This window comes from Astyanax mexicanus, chromosome 10 (genome assembly GCF_023375975.1).
Source record: "Astyanax mexicanus isolate ESR-SI-001 chromosome 10, AstMex3_surface, whole genome shotgun sequence".
In the NCBI taxonomy this organism is placed as follows: Eukaryota; Metazoa; Chordata; class Actinopteri; order Characiformes; family Acestrorhamphidae; genus Astyanax; species Astyanax mexicanus.
The window spans coordinates 44,823,958-44,848,910 of record NC_064417.1 but is presented as its reverse complement, the minus strand read 5'-3'; the positions used below and the strand labels follow the sequence as shown (position 1 = coordinate 44,848,910).

The following is a 24,953-nucleotide window of genomic DNA, read 5'->3' as shown; positions in this document are numbered from 1 at the left end:
ACACACACACACACTCTCTCTCTGAACTGAGAAATCTTAATTTAAGGATGTGTATTATTTATCAAATGTATTAAGTATATGAATAGTAAAATAGTATGTAAAGATCAATGTACCCAATCTGTAATCATAAGTAAATCATAAGTATCCTGTTAAATACAGTAATTAACATATATATATTTTTTCAGAAAATGTACGCTTTTAACTTTTGTTCTCTTGAATGTGCTTAAATTATATTGCAGCAAACAGAATCTCTCTCAAATCTCTTATCAGTACAATGGAACACCAGTAATAACTGCTGTGTAAAGAGTTACTACACGTCTTTAATACACCCACTGCAACTCTGAACTCTGAAAGAACCTGATAATTAGCTGATTAGTTGAATTAGGAAGATGTGCTGGGAGCAGGGAAAGCATTAAAATGTACAGACCAGAGTGCCTTTAAGAGTTGAAATAGTTTAAAAAATCTGTTCTAACCTAATAGGCTTTTCACTTGTGACTGCAATAGAAACCACAGTATGCTATAATTAGGTCAAATTAAAATACAGTGTTTTCATTTTATTTTATTTTTTTATTGGAAAAACATAAAAAAAAAGTAAAAAAAAAAAAAATTAAATAGTAAGCTATTTAAGTTATTTAGTTCCCCCAAAAAATGTAACACAGTTGTAAAGTGGTGGGGGGAACAGAATGGTAATAATAATAAAAAAAAATAATAATATAAAAATAATGTTTTTTTTTCAATGTAATTATTATATTTAGTACATATATTTTTTTTTGGGTGAAGCAATATGTTCCTTGATTTTTTTTATTTTTATAATCAAGTTTTTATTGAACGTTTTGTGGACAACAGATGTAACGAACAAAGCTGACAATGTATTGTTCCTCAAATAAAGTCCTTAAAAAATTATTTGAGAAAAAACTAATACTGGGATATTTCGCCAAATTAATAAATTAGAGGTTTTTTTTTAAGTGTACAGGACAATTTTTTTTATTCTACATAACTCTGAAACTGACACAGAAAAAGCTTGAAATGGAAAGGTACACATGTTTCTTAAAGGTCTCTGTATCTGCTGAAGTCAGTGATGTCATGTGTGATTTTATTGGTTTTGGGGAAACAGTGTGGCAGTTAGCGTCAGTGTTGTGTGGTCATTCCCAGCAGGAGGCATGGCTCAGGTCCAGCAGAGCTCAGATGTTTGTCCTCCTTGTACAGAAGACTTTCTGTGCTCTGTATATGTTTGTCACTTTTCCCCCGAGGCGCAGAGTAACTTTCCAGCCTGCAGACGTGCATGTCTGCGTCTGAAAATAGCTCAAACCGCAGAATTCGGGATCAGGAGCCGGGGGCTCGCCTCTCACTTTCTCCCCCTCTTTTCGCTTCCAGAAACGGGCAGTGGGCTGCCGCTTTAACCCCCGAAAGCCACTGAGTCCTCCGAGGCTGAAGAGGCTGAAGAGGCTGAAGAGGAAGGAGAGGAAGTGGAGCTGGCTGCCTGGTGGAACACATGTCTGACAGCGCTGACGCGTAGCCTGCCTCGCTCTTAATGCCGGGTAAGAGCTCGAGAACTCTGGGGTCTGGGTTTGGGTTGAGATACAGGTGAAATTACAGGGGAGTGCTTATATTTGAAAAATGAGGACCAAGAGACTTATTGGAAAATTATCTGTATAGCCACACCAAATAGGCTGGTCACGAAATTTACATAATCAATTATTTATTGTACAATAATGCAGGTATCCAATGAAAAACAAGTGTCTCTATTTTTTTATTTTTAGTTTAATACATCATTTGAACAGACAAATTGTACCTTACACAGTGCCAAAATTTCTTGGTGAACAGACCAATAGAAAATTACCTGAAATTAAAATTTAGAATTTTTTTCTCTCTCCTGTAAAGTTTCTGTTTTGGAGATACTAGTTTTTCATTGGACAGCGACAATATGGACATGACCACAATCATTTTTGTTGACCTTGATATCTGCCATTATGTTTTTTTCTAAGCGAAGGGAAGCCATAAGTGTAAATGGGCCGATATGTTGACCGTGTAGCTTTATTTTATTTGTGTTTGATTTATTTAGACTATTTGTGTAATTGCATTTAAATATATTATATTATTATAATTAAACCAGTCTAATTTTATCAATGGTATTTAATACAAAATCACAATGTTGCTTCTTTAGGTTTAGATTATGTCCACTGCTTTTTGGTCTTATTTTATTGGCATCATATGAAGCCTGTATCCTGGTCTGTATACAGTGTATAGACTATTTCACCACAACATCCACATCAACATGCTGTAATGGTGTGTGAGCGCTTCAGTAGCAGCATCAGTTCTATTTGAAGGCTGTTTCTATTTACACTTGTTTTCTAATCTATTTATGTGAGAAGCACAGTGTAATAAGGGCAGCCTTGTTTATAAGCACCACTTCTATTTATTTACAAGATTACTATCTGATGCCATCTTTAGAGTTATCGTAGATAAGGGCTCCTTATTTGCATTGCCTGGGCTCTATACTACAATATACAGCTCTGGAAAAAAATAAGAGACCACTTAAAAATGATGAGTTTCTTTGATTTTATCAAATTGAAAAGCTCTGGTATAAAATCAAGAGGAAGATGGATGATTACAAGCCATTAAACCAAACTGAACTGCTTGAATCTTTGCACCAGGAGTAAAGGCATAAAGTTATCCAAAAGCAGTGTGTAAGACTGGTGGAGGAGAACATGCCAAGATGCATAAAAACTGTGAATAAATACCAGGGTTATTCCACCAAATGAAAAGCTCAAATAATGTTGTCCATAGTTTATATAATAAAACAACAATGTTCATTTTACTCAAACATAAACCTATAAATAGCAAAATCAGAGAAACTGATTCAGAAACTGAAGTGGTCTCTTATTTTTATCCAAAGCTGTGAAAATGCTTAAATTTCAGTGTAAGGTTTTTATTAAGTCTTTAGTTTAGTTTCAAGCTGTCATTCTACTAAATAAAAAATAGTGTGGTTTCAGCTGGGGGCTGGGGTTGGGTTTTAATATCATCATACATCAATACCATTATGAAAACATTACTGCCATATATGATATTTCCCGGCGTGGCAAAAAGTTGTGTGTTTACATGGGTACCAATCCATTTAATTAAGTGTAATTTAATAATATTATATCTGAAAAAAGAGTGAACACTTTACACATGTTTAGGTAAATCATACAATAATGTTAAACCATCAGTCTGACAATTAAAAATATTTAACACTGCAAAAAAATCAGAAGATTTTACTAAAGCTAGCCGAACACTTTCATGTCTGTCTGACTGAAGCTTCATTTAAAACGTTAGACAAGAGTGACTGCTTTTAGACAGACAAAAAGCTGAAATTAAACTTCTGTTTATTCTTTTTAGTTTTTATTATGTTTGGAGCTGAACTAGACTTATATATAGCTTTATATAAGCTATTTAGTTCGCCAACATTAGCTAACAGGTTTTACAGCTAACACCACAGCACAGATTGTGTTTTAGCCTAACTTAGGGTCAAATCACAATATTAAGAAGATAAATCCTGAAAGAAAACAATTGTGCAATTGTGTATTAGGAGTGTTTTTAACTGTTTAAAGGCACATGTTGTAAACTGCTACATCCAAGTTTCGTGGCTTTTCCTTCTATTCACCCATTGGTTAATACCCAAGGTGTCCAAACTCACTGACAAATCTATGGAGGCCCTACCTAAAAATCTGCAGCTAAAGTGTTAATGTCACACAGCACAGGACATCTTCAGAGGTATTGTGGTATTGTGGAGTTCCTGCCACACAACCCACAACCTTAGGCAGGTGTTTTTAATATTATGGCTGATCAGTAAAGTACTGAAAAAGAATGATCTGACTCGTAACTGTAGTGAAGACACCTCCCTCCTTTTGTAAAGAGTGTATTCCTGTCTCTTAGGCCTTCACGATGATTATGTTATCCACTTACAGTGAATGGACATGATGTTGTTCCAATGTATTTCATTGTCTGTTTGTTTGATGTGAATAGACCTGGACATAACCTTAATAATTTTGCTGACCTCAGTATCAACCATTATGTTTTTTTTATCACATAGAGCCCACTAAAATGAATGATCTGTTATGTTAACCTAGTTTAAAACAGTGGTTAAATATTACATTTTATTTATTTGGGATTTATTTATTATATGTGTATAAAAATATATATTTTTTCCAATTTCTAAATATTCTTAATGATAATGATCCTTTTTTATAAAAAAAAAGACAGTATGAAAATGGTCTTAAAATTACAACAACATCCTTTATCTCAATTATTTCTGGGACAAGATATTGTTCACATATTTGTTCACAAATAGTTATCATCACAGGCCTACATATGAATGAACTTTGTCCATATTTTAGCCAGTTGTGCTAAAATAATGCATCAATTACAGTGACTCTATACAGAGTGGACTATGGCATGGGAGGATTTTTTTCCCAAATGTTTATTAACTAAATGTATCTTGTCCTTTAAAATAGTTTAATTGCATTATTATGTAATTATATTATCAGTATAACAATGAATGATCACAAATTGGCATTAATATAATTTATCACCATTATTTCTGAATATATCATTCAGAAAAATAGTTATCATGACAGACCTACATTCTCTGTTACCAGATTAAAATTGCTTTTTATATATATATATATATATATTTGGGTGAGAAACTGTCAGTATGAATATATTAATATTTTCCCTCCAGCTTGATCTGAGATTAGCATTACTCAAGGACTAAGTGATTAAAAAATAATAATAATAATGATTTGCACAGAATATAGTGCTGAGTGGATGTGGATAATGAGAAGTGGATATAAATATAAATATATATATATATATATATATATATATATATATATATATATATATATATATATATATATATTTTTTTTTTTTTTTTTATTTTATTTTATTTTTTTTTAATATAATAGATTGTATTTGGTTACATCTTTTCTCCACAAAGCACCACAGAATGCTTTTCACATGCAATCTATTGCACTCTGTTTGAAAGTCTGCTTACAACCTTCTGAACCTCCACATAGCTATTGTTCAGGAAGCCCAGGAGTGGCGTTCCATTCATTCCTGTGCCATTAACGAAGTCAGGCCACTTTAAATCATGACGGGGAGACCACCGCCAGCATGAAGATCTCTTACAGGAGGCAGTCTGACAGGCTACTGCTCTGCTGCTGTTTTTGCGACAAGGGGTGGGCTTCCATGCCGGGGTATTTTTAACTTTATACAATAAAGGAGTGCCTGATGGCTGTTTCCTGAAGCTGATCCCACCAGTGACTCAAAGTTAGGAGGGATTTACGCCACTTTCAGAGTGCATTCTTGACAGATGCATCCTGGGATAATCTTAACAATGACGTCTTAAACAACAAGTTATGTTGTTTTTTTGGTTAAAGTTATATATATATATATTTTTTTTTTATTGAGGAGTCTCTTACAGAAAGAAAAAAAATATGTGCGTAGTCATAAGACAATGCGAATAAGAAATTATTACTGAACAGAAACAACCTGTTTTTTCTTATACCCGTGTCCTCCTACCCATAGCAGGTAAAATGCTTTTTACAAAATTGTTAGAGATTAAACAATATATGGACTATGCTGATATGCAGATTTTGTCATTGCCTTTGTCAAAAATAATTAACTAAGAAGTGTAATTGGGACTATATTGAAAATATGACCTTTATTTCTATATAAATATTATAAATGTATAATAGTATATACCCAAAGATAAAAAAATATATTTAAACAAAGTAAAAACAGGATTTGTTATGAAGATCATGCTGTTTTTTTTTTTACTTTGATTAAACAAATGATGTAATAAATAAATAATGAGTTAAATAATAAACACTTTCTTTTTGTTAAACAGTTGATTTTATGAACTTCAATTTCTGATTCAGTACATCTTACCTGAATAGCTACATTTAAAAATAAAGTGCTAGTTTTTCACTCCTTAATCGACTTATTATAATCTAGAAATAATAATTTTGACAGTATTCCCTTGTACAGATAATTGTACAGTACAGATAATTGGTAACTTGCTCTTATAACCTACAACATGGAAACCAGAGAGTTCAATATTAAAAATAAAAGTAATACCATAAAAACCTTGTAGTGCATCAGTCTAGTCTGGGGTGTATTATCTGAGTGCTATAAATAATCTGCTTACCTGAAATTGTGTATGTCATAAAATATGTCATAAAAATTAGGCTTTAAAATCTGCTGTATTTTTTTTTTTTTTTACATTTTATCTGGCAAAATTAATGTGCATCCAGTGGTGCAGTGGTGCCTCATTGGCTAGAGCTTCTGGTTATTAATGATGACAGGGCTGTGGGTTTGTTACACAATCCTCTTATTTATTTATTTTTAGCTCAATTAGAAGAGGTATATGATTAAAAAAGCAAGAAATGTGTTGACGCCCATATATTTATGGATTTCACTACTGTATATTATCATTAGTATTACTCTTGTTGTTTTAGAGATAATGTACTTAAAAAGCACTTACAGTTATTCCTTGGAATATGATGATTAATACAATCAAGTCATTCTGAGCTATTTTTTACTGCTGAATGTCCAGGCTGTTGAATATTTGGTGAATCTTGACATCTTGATTGTGGTTTTCTCTCAGGAATCAGATATTTGTCAGTGTGTTCGCTGACCATTGTTTAGGGAGCTTTTCTTTTAAAGGTTAAAGACCTAATTAAGCATAGCCTTTTTCACACCCAGGAGGATTGCTACTGCCAGGCCAGGCGGACTGGAGGCTGCAAATGCCAGTGCATTTATTTATTTGCCAGACTGCATAAAGGAGAAAGTGGTAGCGGACTCACTGCTAAGTAGCTGTTTATTTATTTCCTCTGGCGTCTGGTAACACCTGCAGTATGTTTATTAGGTAAATTCTGCAGTGAACTCCATCTACACAAACCTCTCAGTTTTATAGCTCTGTATAATGTAAGCTTGATGCTAAGTATGCGCTAGTGGAATGGCTATGCTAACCTGTGTGTCTGTTTAGCCTTAGATATTTGGAGATATGAACTATACGTTTTTCTGATTTTTATACCCTTTTTTACTTCTTGCCTCCATTATTAACTTTCACCCGCTAGTTACGCCCCCCATTTCACAATTCTGTATTTCTGGAGTGGTTAAGGCTAACACATACGTTTTCAAAGTGCTGCTAATGCTAATGGGCTAATCCATTGAATGGGTGTCATTTGCACTTTTGTAACTCTTTCAAATTTAAACTTAATCTTTTACCTTTTTTCAACATATATTTAAACATACATTTAATTATTTAAAACATGTTCTGGTCAATCTCAGGCAACCTTACTTATTTTTTTACAAGGTTTCTAAGCTGAAGATGGTTCCATTTTTCTCAGTCCTTTTACCAAAACTAATGTGACATTTAAAAAGCATGTTTAAAAAAAGCAAGTCCACTAATTCCTTTGATTTTCTGTAAAGAAAATTTTCATTAATTTTGGTAACAGGAAAGTGTGTTGAGATTGATCTCCTCGGTCATAGATAAAATAAGATCAACAAATGAGGAACCTAATGTTTTTAATAATACATATTAACTTTTGCAATCAGGTCAATGTACAAGACACTATGCTTTATAAAAAAAATGTGTTTTTAATTCATTTTGTGTGCACATTTACACATTTAATTTCCTGGGGACAGAAATTATGTCAGCTAACAGACACTCATATTGGCCAGCATCATGTGATGTGAGAAGTAGAGGGTGTTTGTCCTGTTTTCTGTTCACTTCCAGCCACTTTCAGTTGGCTGTGGCATCATCAGGGATTCAACACCTTGTTTGTGAGCTTGAAATGCTTTTAAAATATGTTTTAGATGATGAAATTATGAAGTTACATACTAAAAACATGTTAAAAAAAAAGCACAATACTGTCTTTCATGTTGGATATACTGTCATTACATGAGCATAGCCTTATGTTGTTTTTACACTAGTGTTTTTTTGTGGACCCAGTAGTGCTACTTTCATGATTTGAGTACATTTGGTCGATTGCGAAAGCAGTTTTGGAGCCTGGGAACGGTCCAGAGCACTGATCTCTGATTCTCTAAAAATAGGTGGTCTAGGGTTTGCCTCTAGTGAACTCTTGTTCTGTCTATCTACTCCCAGTGCCATATGTGGGGTCGCATGATTGGCTCATTTTGTGATGTGACAGCTTTGACTTATCATGTTACTAATAGTTAACCATATGGTGGCCCAGTGTAATAACTATTATGCATCAGTTCATGCGTAATAAAACTTTGATAGAGTTTGATAGAACTGGAAGCCAGCATTAATGATCAATGATTAATGATTAATGATTAATGGACTCGTATATAGTGTTTGAAACAAATGTGAAGGACCTTATACCTTTCAGGCATGCTAAATCATGTTCTTTACACAGTCTGATAAATCTAGGAAAAATGCTAGGAATCCAGTTTTAAAACATAATGTGCCTCATGCTTTGAATATTTTCCCTGTTTTAGAGTTGTAGATATCTACAGGGCAGTGTTTAAATTTTGATAACTGCATATAAGAAGCACATAACTAACTGCTGATTAGTGTTGAGAAGTTTTGCTACAGCAAAACCTCAAGATCAAGTCAGTCGGCTTTAACCTGTTCTCTGCTACTTCATTATTCTGTTTTAAACCAACTCTGAAAGGGCGTTCTTGCATCAGAGACCCCTGCCTTCATAATTTTATATCACCTAAGTCCAGTACAACTGTGACACTCAGGATTCAGGAATTTTAAATGACTGCGCTACTTTGCCTTGCTATGAGCATGCTGGCTAGTATGGTATGGGCTTTGTGGTATAGTATGGTATTAGCTAGTATGGTATTCCCATATTTTGATAACTGCATATAATAAGCACAGAACTAACTGCTGACTAGTGCTGAGAAGTATTGCAACACCAAAACCTGAAGATCTGAAGATATTTTAAGAAGTCAGTGGGCTCTAAAAGCTTTTTTATGGATCTTCTTTAACATTTTCAGTACAACTGTGACACTCAGGATTAAAGAATTTTAAATGACTGCGCTACTTTGCCATTCCCAAGCCATCCCAATTCACATACTGCTATTCCATGACCTTGGGCATGTCAATGTTGTCATATGGTTTGTTCACACATTCTTTTACATTTCTTCATGTATTTTTGTATTTATTTGTTTATTTAGATTTATTTAATAATTTTTCCATTATTTATTATCATATATATTTTTTATTGTTTGGATTCTAATATAATATAAAAGTATCCTTGTTCACTAGTATAATTTTGTTGCTAATGTAATCCACTGTGCCTGCCCTGCTCTGTTTGTGAGGAGAAGAATACAGCAGACTGCATTAGGACAGAGTTCCTGCAGTGACTCAGAGTCCAGATAAATACGATTTTACAGGTTCCTCAGTGGCTTCCACTGAATTCCCCGACACTATTTATAAAAGTCCCTCTAAAAGAAATCTTATCTGTGAGGGCTGCAATCAGCTTTCGCCATGGCCCAAACTTATCTCCCTCTCTTACCATGCTTTAAATTCCATACCGAAATAAATAATACTATCAGAGCCAGGCCTGGATCTTTTCGGATGCTCTTAAACTCTGAGCTCTATTTGTGTGAGGCCGAGTGTGAGACTGAGTCACAGGCTGGGTGTGAGCTTGACTCTTAAGAAGCGTGTGTGGCCAAATGTTGGGCTGAGTGTTGGGTCGAGTGTATTGAGCCAAGTGTGAACTAGGGCTACACAATATGTCGTTTAAGCATGGTCATCGCGATGTGCACATGTGCAATAGTCACATCACAGGACGGGCGATGTCACTTAAGGCAATTAAATCAAACACATCATGTTGCAACGTTTTGATTCTTGAGACAAGAAGTAGATACACAGCGCTGTCTCTGTGTCTGTGTGAGTGACAGGCTGCTGCTGCCTGTGCATGAGGTGGGGTAGTAGTAAACACGAGGTAACCAGGCCTCAATCATGACCTTCATCAACATGGCTGGGCACATGCTTGTAAACACATGTCCAGCCATATGGATGGAGGCCATGCGGTTACCTCAGTTACCATGCGGTTATACCTCACTTCATGTCCTTGTAAACACACGTGTCGAAAGCTGTGCACCGTAGTCTGGCACAGTTTTGCGCAGCTATTTCCAGTTACAGCTGAATTCACACTTTTAATCCCAGAAAAAGGCTCTAATTTACCTTTTAAAAAGCCATTTAAATGCCTGATTAAAGGGTCGATTATTGTTGTTTTGCTGTTTTTCTCTGGTTTGTAATCTGAGTGTTGACTCAGCTCTTGATCGGTCCAGAAGCGAGACAGCGCACGGATGGGGTGGGGCTAGTGACGTCATGGGCCCTGCATTGTTTAATATATCGCTATATATATTGTCGAAAAAAGAACATTTGCAATTTTTTTTTTCCTATATCGTACAGTCGTAATGTGAACTGAATGTGACATTAAGTGTGAGGCTGGGTATGAGGACGAGTGCGAGGGTAAATCTGTGAGGCCAAACTAATCTATAAGGCTGAAGCATTGAACAGAGTGTTGGGCTAAGTGTATGGTCTAGTGTGAGGCCGAATTTTGGACCAAGTCTGAGTGGAAGTGTTGCATAGGGAGGGTCAGTGATTTAAACTCAAGCTGTTTGAATGTTAAGTGGCTGTTTCTGAGACAGGCTCTCTGCAGCGTTGGCTGGTCGTGTGAGGCTCTTCTCTGGCACCTGCCCGCTCAACCAGCTGGAAAGCTGCTCAGCCTCTCTAGCTTCGCATGTGTCTGCACGCTCTTCTCTCATCATTCCTTTCTCACCCTACCCAGTGGGCACCAGTGACAGCATTATTCACACAGAATCTGCCGGGTCACAAGCGGAGGGTTTAATTCAGTCCTGATCTCTGATAGCATGCACTCTGCACAGTCACTTAACCCCAGCGGGGGAGTGCGCGGACTGCCAGTTCCCAACCAGAAATGGCCAATGCCATATTTGGACCTTTAGCTTGTGCCTAACATCCAAATAGCTATTGATGATCTTAAGTGCTGCAGTTAAAATAGCACAATGATGAACTTGCTGTCATTGAGGGAGCATAGAACAGAATTCCTTTTGGCAATAGGTCTAAAATCTTGTGTTACCATAGTAAAAACACTAGCATGCCAAATGTAATAATGTAGCAGTAAATTGTAATTTATAAAAATGTAACATGATATTTTGTTTGCGCTACCTCAGTGTATGGTTTGGGGACACCAACACCTGAAAAAGTTGTCTTGAAGGGAGGTTGAACACTGGCCTGTGTGCTCATGGCACGGCAGCATAAACTATCGGTGGTGAATGAGGTCTGATAGTTTGTACCAGATGGATGAAACATACTATTTCCACTATTTTCAAAGTTTTGAGGACATTTAACATGCCTTAGAAATACACCATAGAAGGCTTACCATCCACTGTGGACAGCACAGTGGGTAGTAATGATCGTGACCAGCAGCATCTGGCTAAAAATCCTCATTCAGTGTAGAAGATCTCAAATATACTGCAGGTCAGTTCATTGGAGGATATATATATATATATATATATATATATATATATATATATATATATATATATATATATATATATATACACACACACATACATACATATATATATATATATATATATATATATATATATATATATATATATATATATATATATATATGTATGTATGTGTGTGTATATATATATATATATATATATATCCTCCAATGAACTGACCTGCAGTATATTTGAGATCTTGAAAAAAATAATAATAATAATATATATCGCCAAGAGTATCGTGGCGATACTCTTGGCATATATATGTATGTGTGTATATGTATATATATAATGAAGCTGGGAACAGGGCACCACAGATATCACACTACAGATATTACATTTCCATATTCCACTGTAACAAGTTTTGAAAAGCTCTTAAGAACTTAAGAACGCTCATCACTGCTTATTTCTGGCATTAATGTGCCCTAATGGCGCCTTTAGAGTGCTCTGCTAGAATGGTAAATTGAAAGGATCATAACTGGATCATGCTTAAAATAGCCGATTCCCTATCAATTAAAAATACGCCTGCTGCAACCCAGACATCATTAGTCCTACTGTCTGCCCTTTTTATTTAGCTCAATACAGCAGCGGAGATGAGCACAAATCCCGTCTTTAAACAGCACTGAGACTGTTTACTGCACTGCACTGCATACTAATCTCTCCATAGAGATGTGTTAAAAAAAGAAGCATCTGCACACTTAGATTCATGCAATAAATGTAGATCACAGACAAAAAAAACTAATTCAAGACAAATCAGTGATCACTCTGCGCTCACTCTGCACTCGCTCAACCGTGTAGTGTGAACTGCTGAAAGATGCTTGTTGGGCCATAAATCTAGCAGGTTTAATATATAGACCAGTCCGCTACTGTGAGTCAAGAGCAGTAACTACCTACCACCAGTGGGATTTAGTAGAGTGAGAACCATGTAATGTATCTTTTGCATGGCATCAGTAGCACTTGCTTGTGATTAGTTCTGGGCATTTATCACGATTAATTAAAATTACATTTTTAATGTGATTTTAAAAATAGAGTAATCGTGATTTTACATACAGACATTTTATCTTTTTAATCTAAAATATCCGAAAACCCTACAAATTTCTGAAGTGTGTATTTACTAATATATATATATATATATATATATATATATATATATATATATATATATATATATATATATATACAATTATATTATATTCGTACAGGTAAACCTAGTTTTGAACCACTTCTTTGTCATCTAGGGGTGGGCAATATGGCACTTAAATAATCAGGATATTGAAAACGATACTCTTGGCGATATATATTATTATTATTATTTTTTTTTCAAGAATGCACTCCTGCAACAAAATGGAAATTTAATTTTATTATTGCATACGATTTATGTCACACCCCTACCTGAGATATAAAAAAAAATACAAGAATTTATCTCCATGTAACCAGGATTAAAGTAAAATAAATGATACTGGACACACATAATCTGTCTCTAGTAGATATTTAATGGAAAATGACAACAGTGTGAAAAAAGTAGTACCCTGATGTAATAATTAGGGGTGGGTGATATGGCATGATCTTTTTAGAGTATAATATCGTTCACGATATTCAAAAATGTTGGCGATATTGTCGCGTACGATGCGATATGGCACACCCCTAATCTGTAGTTTGATTTTTAGTAGAGGGTGGGAAATCGATTATAATCAAAAATCAGATTTTTGGTAAAAAAAAAAAAAATCTACAATTTGTTTTACTTCATAATCGACCAGCTGGTTCTGGCGTATTCTTGTGACAAAAAGTATGTTTTTTGACAGAAGCCAGATGGGTCTACCATGTGTTACGGAGAAAAATTGCGTAATTCATAACCCTGTGTTGCCGATCAGCGAGTATAAAAGCCACAACAACTGTTGTTGTTATTATTATATTGTTATTATCCCAGTAATAGATTACAGGAGGGAGAATATTGAGCCTTTTTTCACTACATTACAGGATTACTGATCATTAGACCTGTTTCTGCAGAGTGTTTCCCACAGTTAATCTTCTAACAGCAGTTATTCATTATCTGACATTCGCTATGTTAACAGATCCACAGTCATTTATATCTGATCCCTATAAATGTTTTAATAGCTGCATATTGGAATGCTGTAGTAGTCCTGACCCTCACTCTTAACAGCTCCAGAAATGGCCCTGGGTACATCATTTTAATTCCATTCAATAAAGCAGCAGCAGCAGCAGCACAACTACGGTAATGTTCACAGTTCTGTCCTTGTAATGTAATTGTGATCCAGAAGCTGCCTTTTTAGGACTACACAGACCAGGCCTTGTTGTGTCCTCCCAAAAATGCTTATAAAAATAGCACGGCTGCAAATCCCAGATGAAAAGCAGGAGATTCTTCCTATTTTGGCGAGCAGTAAGAACCATGGCGGGGATGTTGAGCTCTTTGGTGTGGTGGTATTGAGTGAGAGTGAAGTTTTGCATACTGCGTTTTACTGCTACATCCCTGTATGCTTGATAAGCAAAACTGTTCAAGTCAACCAAGCCGGGGAATTATTAACCAGTGACAGCACTGACAGGTAGGACTGAACATCTGCATATGAAATGTAGTTTTTAGATAGCATATGCAAAATATGTATGAGGCTGTTGGATGCGTTATCTATAATTCTGAATAATTTGGTTACTGTTCTCTCAGTTGTAAAGCAGATTATTGTTGTCTCATTGTTGTATATTGTTTGCTCTGCATGTAAATGTATGTCATATGTTTTGTCATTTTATGTGATCTGACTGTACTTATGTTTCTCAAAGGCTGGTTTATTTGCCTTATGATAAAAATAATAAGTAAACAGCATTATGTTAGCAGTAATGCAGTACAGAAGTACAGTGAACTTTGCATTCATGTATTTTCATATACAAACATTATGTTGGCTATGGGTGCAGAATGGCTGCCTGGCTGCCTGGCTGGCTGGTTGTGGCTTATTTCATGTGATGTTCTAGACTTTCTTTGAGTCCTGATGACCATTAATAAGCTTGTGGAGTTATAATTCATGTCAAATATTATATTGACTTTTGGTAGAGTCTGGAGTTACAAGCTTGTTGTGATTGGACAGCAAGAGTTATAGAATTTTGCCATGTAAATGGAGTTCTGATTCAGTTTCCAATTCATCTTTAAGTGATTTAGAATCATTAGGCTATACAATTAAAACGAAACAGAAAACAAATCCACATAGCTGATGGGGGTGGGGTCTGCTGTTTTGAAAAACTTTTATCACTTTTACCAGGCCTGTCACGATAACTATTTACTTATTTGTATTTTTAGGGCAATATATTTTCCCAGAAAATATATTATCCATGTCTTGTCACAATAACTGTATTTGTTTGGACAATATATATTGCCTCAGAAATGGCAATATATGTTATTTGTGTCATTTTATGTCATTAACTGGATAATATTTGCTAATTTAATATAATATAATAGAATAATCAAGCAGATTATTTTTATATCATTTGGAATATTCCTATTAAATTATAAAAAAAATAATGAAACCCTAAATAAAATAAAAACACTTTGTTAAACAAAGTTGACCTGCAAGCTCATTTATAGTAATGGGCTCTTTTGGACAAGAAAACAAGATAACTAGCCAGTTCTGAGGTCAGAAAAACATATTTACATCCATATATTGCATGTAACATAATTATTAATGATTAATATTTATTATTAATTCTTTTGGCAGGCCTTATTGCAGTAAACATTATTACAACAAAAACAATATTATTGTCAATTTAAGTTACTTTTACACAACTGATATATTTGCTTATATCAAAATCAACTAAATCCTTTTTAAAGAGCAATAACCTTTTAATTATAATAATTTTGTGTAGATTTTTAGGATTTTTTTTTGCTGTTCATACTGGCTGGCAATGTTTGCAGCATATATTTCTGAGAAATTGGTGTAATTTTTTGGGAGAATACATCTTACAATTAAAAAAACTTATTAGGACAGGGGACATTGCAACATATTTGTATAGGTGATTACAGTTGGTTGGCAGAGGAGTATATATAATAATAATTAGAGGTGATGAACTAATAACCAGCACACAGCGTAAATTCATCAGAAAAGTGATTATAATTCTCTATAATTTGACTGTTACCTGGTTAGTATTTCTACCATTAAAACCACTATAAATATTAAAGCAATAACAGCAGTCTATGCAGTTTAAATTTTCTTTACTATAATACAGTATATAAGTACTGTACTAATAATAATGTTTATTGCAAAAAACATTATTACAAATAAATATCATCGTCATTTTAATTTACTTTTATGTAACATATATATATATACTGATTATGTAACTATTTATATAAAAATCAACTAAATCATTTTTAAAGAGCAGTAAACTTTAAATTATAATATTTTAGGAGATTTTTAGAATTTTTTTTTTGGCAACTCATACTGGCTGGCAAAGCATATATTTTTTATATTTTGTAATATTATTTTTTTTTGGAGAATACATCTTACAATAAAAAAAAAACTTATTAGGACAGGGATATTGCGACATAATATTTGTATATGTAACAAAAGTTAGTAGACAGAAGAGTATGCCGACAAAATTAAGTGATGTTTACACATTAATGGTTAATCCTCAGAGTGTGTGTGTGTAAAGTCTCTGTGGCGTGGTGGCTTGTTGTTGTTGTGGATACTGGGATTTGTGTCTGGGTGCCATCTCGAGATATTTAGCTCCAGCATCAACACTTAGGCGGTTGTCAAGGAGGTGCGAGGCACGGCTGCCATGCTTCTTCCCCTGCCAAGAGGAATTGGGGTGGGTGGGGGGAGGTGTTTGGTGGTGGTGGGGAGGGGCGAGTATGTGAACATGTCCTCTGTCTCTCTAGCTCTGTCTCATAAATCAGACTAAACACAAGCTTCTATCAACACAGAATAAAACAGTTTATCAGCAGCAGTCTGCAGCAGCTTACACTGTATCCTGTTTTCTCACTGTTTAAATTGTATTACATTCTATTGAATATATTACATATCGCTCCATTTTTACAGCATATAAACCACCAGCTTTGCCGCACATGGTTTCTCCCAGGATATCTGTTGGTTAAAAGAAGCCGCGAGCGAGTGGTTCAGCCCTGGTCATGCATGTGTGTTCTCAGGCGGGTGTCCAGCTCCCGTCCCCTCCAGCTGTTCTGTCGCCACTAGTCTGCTCCTCTGAAACCCAACACCCTAATCTCTTCTTCATTTAATGCTGACAGGCCATTACAACTTGTGATTTACCCAAGTCCGCCGGTGTCATGGGCAAATTCGTCCCCTGTGTTTTTGACCTCGATTTATGGGCCACACTGGTTGAAGATTTATTTTGGGGGTTGACACTGAGGGGCCGCTTTTAATGGGGCACAGCAGGAGGGAAACCAACTGGCTTGATATTTTATTAAGGGTGTAAATATAAATAATGCATGTTGCGATTGCTCAATATATTATATATATGATGTACCTTATAAATAATTCAAATAGACTGAATATATATACAGCTCTAGAAAAAAATAAGAGACCACTTTACTTTCTAAATCAGTTTCTCTGATTTAACTATTAATAGGTATATGTTTGAGTAAAATGAACATTTTGTTTTATTCTATAAACTACAGACAACATTATAAAATAAAAATTATTGTCATTTAGAGCATTTATTTACAGAAAATGAGAAATCATGTAGACCTCAAATAATGCAAAGAAAACATTCATTATTCAATATTCATTAAGTTTTAAGAGTTCAGAAATCAATATTTGGTGGAATAACCCTGGTTTTTAATCACAGTTTTCATGCATCTTGCCATGTTCTCCTCCACCAATCTTACACACTTCTTTTGGATAACTTTATGCCTTTACTCCTGGTGCAAAAATTCAAGCAGTTCAGTTTGGTTTGATGGCTTGTGATCATCCATCTTCCTCTTGATTATATTCCAGAGGTTTTCAATTTGGTAAAATCAAAGAAACTCATAATTTTTAAGTGGTCTCTTATTTTTATTTCAGCTGTAAATTACATTGTTTATTGTAAAAAAATACTATATATTGTGATATAGTATTTTTTTAAGTATATTATAATAAGTAAATTATAATATCTATTTTTATAAGTATATTATATTAATTGCTCTATACAGATTCAGAAATGTCTTTTTTTCATTCTGTATTATAGTGTTTCTGTAGTATTTCAGATGTTTTTCACCATATTTATGTTTACAGTGTATTTTAGTCTTTCTCACGCAAAATAAAACACTTTCAAGCACATTAAAGCAGTGAAAGAAAGACCGACATGGAGAGAGCAGAGTCAGGGTGTGGTATGCGAAGAGCTGACAGATACTCTTGCTCATGTTCTCACATGATGTGATAACATACAGCGAGCATGTGACAGAATAATTTCACATAAATCAGCCCACATACAAAAATGACCTCACCACTGATCACATGACATTAATATGAACTCAACAGAACACAACAGAACGAATCATGTTAACGGTCCATAGTTCACACTGCTCTCCTATCCGTTGTCCCAGTTTTATATGTATGTTTAGCTAAAAAAATTATGCAGGTTCACTGTATGTGGTAAGTACCATAATATGTATTAAATTAAATGTAGGAAGCTGTAAGGGGTCTGATGCTATGTTATAGTTCATATTTTACTTTTCTTTATAATGAGAACATTATAACTTGCCTTATGTATAAAGTTATCTATACTTTAAATGCATACATAAATCCTCTTAAGACTTGAAAGTTTAGTCTAAAAACTGAATATATATTTCCTGTATTTCTAGTGGTACCAATTTCAAGGCATTTGCTTAAGGTTTGCTGAGTGGTTGCTCAGGAATTGCTACATGTTTGCCTAGTGTGTTGCATGATGGTTGCTATGGAGTTGTCTGTTGGTTCCTAGGGTGTTGCTAGGTGCAGTTGCAGTTGCAGTTGCAGTTGCTGTGGTATCCTAGGTGGTTGTTGTGGTGTCTCGGGTAGTTGTTAGCTTGTTGACTAAGGGTTGCTGTGGTACACCATGTGGTTGGTTAAGAGTGTACTAGTGTATTTATATCATTGTGACATAAAAATGTGGAGAATGTTTGTAAACCAAAAGAAAGTTGTGTAACACTTTACTTGGATGGTCCATTTGATGGCCTCTTTGATGCTCTACTGACATTCAACTACATCTCTATTAAATGCAAATGAACTAAACGTTGAAAGTAAATTACATTACATTACATTTCATTACATTACATTACATTACATTACATTACATTTGGCAGACGCTTTTGTCCAAAGCGACTTACAATAGTCAAGTACAATGTAAAATAAGTTTAAAGGAAAACATATTTGGATAGGGATAAAAGGAGGACAAAGGGGAATAATAGGATAGAGGAGTGAAGGAGAGGAAGAAGGAAATGAGGTTAGAAGTAGTTAGTGTGTTAGAGGTGTTAAGAGAGTAAGTGCTCTTTGAAGAGCTCTGTCTTCAGGAGTTTCTTAAAGATAGCGAGAGATTCTCCTGATCTGGTAGTGGAGGGTAGTTTGTTCCACCATTGGGGAACTCTGTATGAGAACAGTCTGGATTGCTTTGTGTGAATGTTTGGCAAAGCGAGGCGACGTTCACTGGAGGAGCGCAGCGGCCGGGAGGTAGCGTAAGCCTTCAGGAGCGAGTGCAGGTAGGAAGGAGCCTGTTCTGACAACACCTTGTAGGCGATTGTAAGAGTTTTGAATTTGATGCGAGCATCAACTGGTAGCCAATGGAGCTCAATGAGCAGCGGGGTGACATGTGCCCGTTTTGGCTGGTTGAAGACCAGACGTGCTGCTGCGTTCTGGATCATCTGGAGTGGTTTTACTACACAGGCCGGGAGGCCAGTTAGCAGGGCATTGCAGTAGTCGAGGCGTGAGATGACGACCGCTTGCACCAGGAGTTGGGTGGCCTGTTGCGTCAGGAACGGTCTAATTTTTCGGATGTTATAGAGCGCAAAGCGGCAGGAACGAGCAACTGAGGCCACATGGTGCGTGAAGGAGAGTTGGTCATCAACCAGAACACCCAGGTTCCTAGCAACCTTTGTCGGTGAGAGAGAGAGAGAGTCGATACTTATAGAGAATTTGTGTTGAAAAGATGGTTTTGCTGGTATAACCAGAAGTTCAGTCTTTGAGAGATTTAATTGAAGGTGATGCTCCCTCATCCATGAGGATATGTCAGAGAGACACTGCGAAATCCGTGCAGAGATTGAGTGATCTTCAGGTGAGAACGACAGGTATAGCTGGGTGTCATCAGCAAAGCAATGGTAGGAAAATCCGTGTGAGCGGATAACCTGACCAAGAGAGGTGGTGTATATGGAGAAGAGAAGGGGTCCCAGTACCGAACCTTGGGGAACCCCAGTGGATAAGGAGCGGGCTGAGGACAGCTGTCCATGCCACGACACCTTGAACGAGCGCCCAGTGAGGTATGATCTGAACCATGACAGCACATTATCTGCAATCCCCATGTTTGAGAGTATAGTTAGGAGGAAGTCATGGTTGACTGTGTCAAATGCGGCCGAGAGGTCCAGCAGAATGAGCACTGAGGACTGACCTGCAGCTCTGGCAGTTTTCAACGCTTCAGTCACAGACAACAGATTCTCTATTGAATATAACCCTACATTCAACTCTAATCCAAACGCTTATCTTAATATTTTAGGATTGGGTTTTAGGGTTAGATTTTAAGGTTAAGGTTAGGGTTAGGTGTTGGGTTTGATTTTATGCTTGATTAAGGGTTAAGGTTAGGGTTAGGTGCACGGTTAGGTTCTATTTTGAATAATTTACATTCAACATAGGGCTTAAATTTAATTTAAATTGAATTTAATGGACATTCAATTCAATGTTAGTTGAATGTCAGTTGAGCATCAACAAGGCCATAAAATGGACCATCCAAGTAAAGTGTTACCAAAAATTGTTGCTATTTGTACTCTGTATATCCACGAAGAAAATTGTAATAGATATAAACGATACATATAACTCTAATAAAAATTAAAACTTACTTAATTCATATCTTGCTTTGTTATTACTTATAATTTGTCTTATGTGTAGTCACTATTAAAATTTGAAGCTTGTGCTTGAATTGGTCAGTGGGTCAGGCCTGTTCAGCTGAATGACATTTTAAAGCGGATCTCTCAGGTAAAGCATGCCGTGCCGATTGTTAGACGGGCTGCTCTTTGTGCATGCCGAGCGATGCACGCATCTGCAGTGACACTATGGGTCAGACCTGCGTCCAGCAGAATGCAGACTCAATGGTCTGCCCTATCTGGCCTGCTCTGCTTACACACTACCATCTGACCCCTGCGTCAGGAGCTGCATATGGCTACAGGGTTAGGTAATGTAATAACGTAATGAAACGACTTCCCCTCATAGAGCATCCTAGAAATATTTGGCTCGCACCGAAATAAACCAGGTATTTTAGGAAGAGGGTCATAAGAGCTGTTAATCTGTCACAGAAAAGTGATCAATCTAGGTCAGACTGAACCTGAGCTGGAGATGTCTGGGTCTGAAAACAAGCATGTTTTTATTTGTGTGGTTGATTATTTCTGATATTCTGACATTCTTTTAAACATTCGTTGAGCTCTTAGACACCAAAAGAGGTAATGGGTGAGTTCCGGGCCCTGTTGGTGTGACTCTGGTGTGAGTGTGTGTGTGTGTGTGTATTTTGAAACTCAGCCGCATGTTTCAGAGCAGAAATGCTGGGCTTGTATCACCTTTCACACGGTAGCTCGCTCCCCAGGGGATTGAACAGTCACATGGGCTGCAGACTTGGTGTCCCACACTCCTCAGTCCTGGGACTAAGACACTAATGGAGACTTTTCAGATCAATATCCTACTATCAGTCCTACTCCCACCATGGAAAACCATAGGGCTTGTGTCCGGTTTATTTACTTAGCTCGTTTGCATTAGAGCGCTTTGCTAATTGGCTCAATTCTGTGGTTTTTGCAGGACTTTGTGATTTCAAGACAGCACCAGAGGGAGAGCTCTTCAACATGAATACAGGTATGTAGAGGTCGTCCATATTAACCAATATGATTTTTGTTCTGTTTACTGTAACGAGGGGTGGTGCCATTTATAATTACTGTAGTAAACAGGATGTTTCAAAGCTGTGTTGACCTCAGCCATGTTCTTCAATTCCTCTGTTATTTTTATTTTCAGGTATTTTATTATGTTAGGAGGCATATTTTTTCCTTTTTCTACTGTTTTTAACAATATTCCTGGCATACCTATACAAAAAATAAATAGATAAATAAATAAATAAATAAATAAATAAATAAAACAGTTGGTGCCGCATAGTAAGTGACATTTCTACCTCCCTTTTGACCTGTGCAAACATATCCTGAAACAACGTTAATGATAATTTCTGTTTGGCCCTGCGGTCACGTAGACCACCGGCTGTGTAGTTTACGCAAATATTAACATATGATACCTGTGTTTCACTTGTGTTACTGGAGGCCTCCACTAGAGGGCAGACCAGAGAACACTGAAAAGCTTACCACGTCGACTTATTAAAATAATATAAATCGCTTACAATCAGTGTAACGCTTATTAGTTTAGTTTACATTTTTAGATTTCAGTTTCTTAAACTGGTTGGAAAGTCACTAAGTCGGACTATACCATCATTGCAAGAGAACACAATGCCTGACTCTGACCCTCCTCTGTTTCATATTCAGCAAGCTAATTGGCTTTCTGTTGAAGGTGTGCCTTTATCTGTAAGCATGTTGAGCAAAAACACTGTCTCCTTATTTTTGATGTCTCTGATCTGATGTTGATGAGTATGAAGACTTTATGCTTAGTGGGAAGTCAGTGATTTATGTACAGAGAGGTACAGCTTACATAGGTTTGTACTGTCATGAAAAAAATGGAAAATTTGGAACTGAAATTTGAAAATAGCTAGTTTCCAGGCCTGGATAAGTTTTGGAAAAATAAAAATACCCAGAAAGTTTGGCAAAAGTCATGGAAATTGGTCTACATATATCTGTGTTTCAGTTTATCGACAAAGAAAATCTATTTTAAAGTAAAGAATACGGCAGCTCAGAGTTATTTCTGTAATTTAGCCCTACATAATGGAGCTCTCAGGATCTGACACACATTTTATTATTAAAGATTGTGTGTCAGATTGATTTTAGGCCTACTTTAATCAAGGTTGATTATGGTTTTAGTTGATTTTTGGTTTTATTGTCCATGTCTGCACTGATGTTTTAATAATTGTATGGTCATATTTTTTTTCCTTTGAAGGCGTGTAAAAGTCATGAAAATATCATGGAAATGAATTGGTTAAAAGTGTATGAACCTTTTGTATTAGTTTCGTCATGCTGGTTTTCCAGAGGTCATTTTTGCCTGTAGCTCTCCTATTAGTTGTTAACTTTGTTCACGTCACTATTTGCGTGAGCCAAGTCTCATGACTTACGATAATATTAAACACAGTTGATTTTGTCTAAATTCCAGGATCAGAAAAAGACTTAAACCTTCACTTTACACTAAACCACCTTACACTGAATGATCAAGATGACTGCAAGTCGACTCTAGCAACACTCGATTTTATTATTTTATTAACACATGATTTTATCCCCACAATGTAAATTTGTCTGCGACTGTGAAATTTCTTTGAAAATCGGTCGGCATAAGATAATGATGGTCCAGTTTAACTGTCAGACTCAAGGAAAAGCGTACCCTACGCTGGTTTTATTTTAGCAAAAACATCTACTTTAAATCTTGCAGAAATATTATAGACAAGTTCAATGTGCTGAGTGAGTTAGAGTGGAGTTAGAGGTCTTCTGAAATGCTCAACATGGCTTCAGTTTATGGATAAAGTCATGCCCAATCAGCTTTCTGTGTATGGCGATGCTCAAAAAATGATAAAAAATAAGTTAACAAAGAATATTTAGATCATATGTATAAACTGCAAATTAAAACACTCTTCAAACTTTAGAGGGAGCAGAAAATCTAATAGAAAAAATGCTGCTTTCAAGACAAAATACTGCTATTATCTTGATATGGATATTACTGTCACAACATACAATGTACAATACCACATGGCCTATTGTTCATCCCTACTTTAGAAAGTCTTTTTACTTCTCCAGTGAACTCAGCAGTGCTTGCATTTTTGCCACTGTTTATCACAAGTGCTTGGATACTTTGGGATTACCAATCACTCAACTCACTCCATTCCATTCAATTGTTCATTTAAAGTGGGAGAAAGTGGTTCCTCGCTGCAGTGACCCGTGCTCCATTCTTTCAGTTATCTCACACTTTCTTTTTGTAGTGTGTTTTGTAGCTCACAGCATGTGATTGTGTATTCATCTCTGGGTTTGTGGGAAGTGCCATGCGGTGGGAGTTCCTGCCACTGGGCTAGCTTTAAAAAAAATACTGCTTTTTCTGTGGCTGACTCTGCCAAAGCCTCCAGCATCTCAGCACCCAGCCCTTCCTGAGAGACGGAACGGGGCTGTGAGTCAGGAGGGAACCCGTCAGACGCTGTCTGGCACTGTCAACACCACACCCTGCCTAACACTGTAAAACACTGCCTCACACTGACAGTGTCAGCTCTGTGTCCTGTTATACAGCGCTGGAAAAAAATAAGAGACCACTTAATGATAACGTTTTTCCTTTATTTTACCAAAATGAGAAAGATGGATGATCACAAGCCATCAAACCAAGCTGAACTTAGCTTGAATTTTTGCACCAGGAGTGACAAAGTTATCCAAAAGCAGTGTGTAAGACTGGTGGAGGAGAACATGACAAGATGCATGAAAACTGTGATCAAAAACAAGGGTTATTATATCAAATATTGATTTCTGAACTCTTAAAACTTTATCAATATGAACTTGATTTCATATTTATGCCTTATTTGAGGTCTGACAGCTCTGCATCTTTTGCTATTTTAGCCATTTCTCATTTTCTGCAAATAAATGCTTTAAATGACAATATTTTTATTGTTGGAATTTGGGAGAAATGGTGTCTGTAGTTTAGAGAATAAAATAACAATGTTAATTTTACTCAAACATAAACTTATAAATAGCAAAATCAAAGAAACTGAATCAGAAACAGAAGTGGTCTCTTACTTTTTTCCAGAACTATATATGTGCAGTTACTGTAGGAAGAACAGCACAGTATTAATTTGTTCATTTTATGTGTGATGTTTGTATCAGTGCTTGTTTTTTCAGTCATTTTTTCTTATCAGTATGTTTCTATCATTCAGATTACTTCAGCTGAACAGCAAGAGTAGGCTGCTTGACTAGATTTTGTGATTTTCCTAATTTACCAAAATTAGTGCTTAATAATGAGCAGCAAGTTGATTATCAATAACTGCTTTGTTAAGAATTAAAGCAGTATTGCTTGTGCAAGAATTATTACTTCTTGCTCCTGGGCTCCCGC

At 35.9% G+C, this 24,953-nt stretch overlaps 1 protein-coding gene across 16 annotated transcripts in view; it reads left to right on the top strand.

Moving 5' to 3' along the window:
- Positions 1-24,953, top strand: part of sorbs2b (sorbin and SH3 domain containing 2b) — a 95,755-nt gene that overhangs the window by 22,614 nt on the left and 48,188 nt on the right. For 12 of the 16 annotated variants that reach the window (XM_022684190.2, XM_022684201.2, XM_049484451.1 and 9 more), the window contains exons 2-3: positions 1,375-1,538; positions 21,528-21,581. In XM_022684190.2, coding sequence (XP_022539911.2) covers positions 1,532-1,538; positions 21,528-21,581 — 61 coding nt within the window. In that variant the 5' untranslated portion in view covers positions 1,375-1,531. Of the gene's footprint in view, positions 1-1,374; positions 1,539-14,042; positions 14,130-21,527; positions 21,582-24,953 lie in introns of those variants that run through there. The other 4 variants (XM_022684192.2, XM_022684197.2, XM_049484449.1 and 1 more) reach the window with 3 other exon arrangements.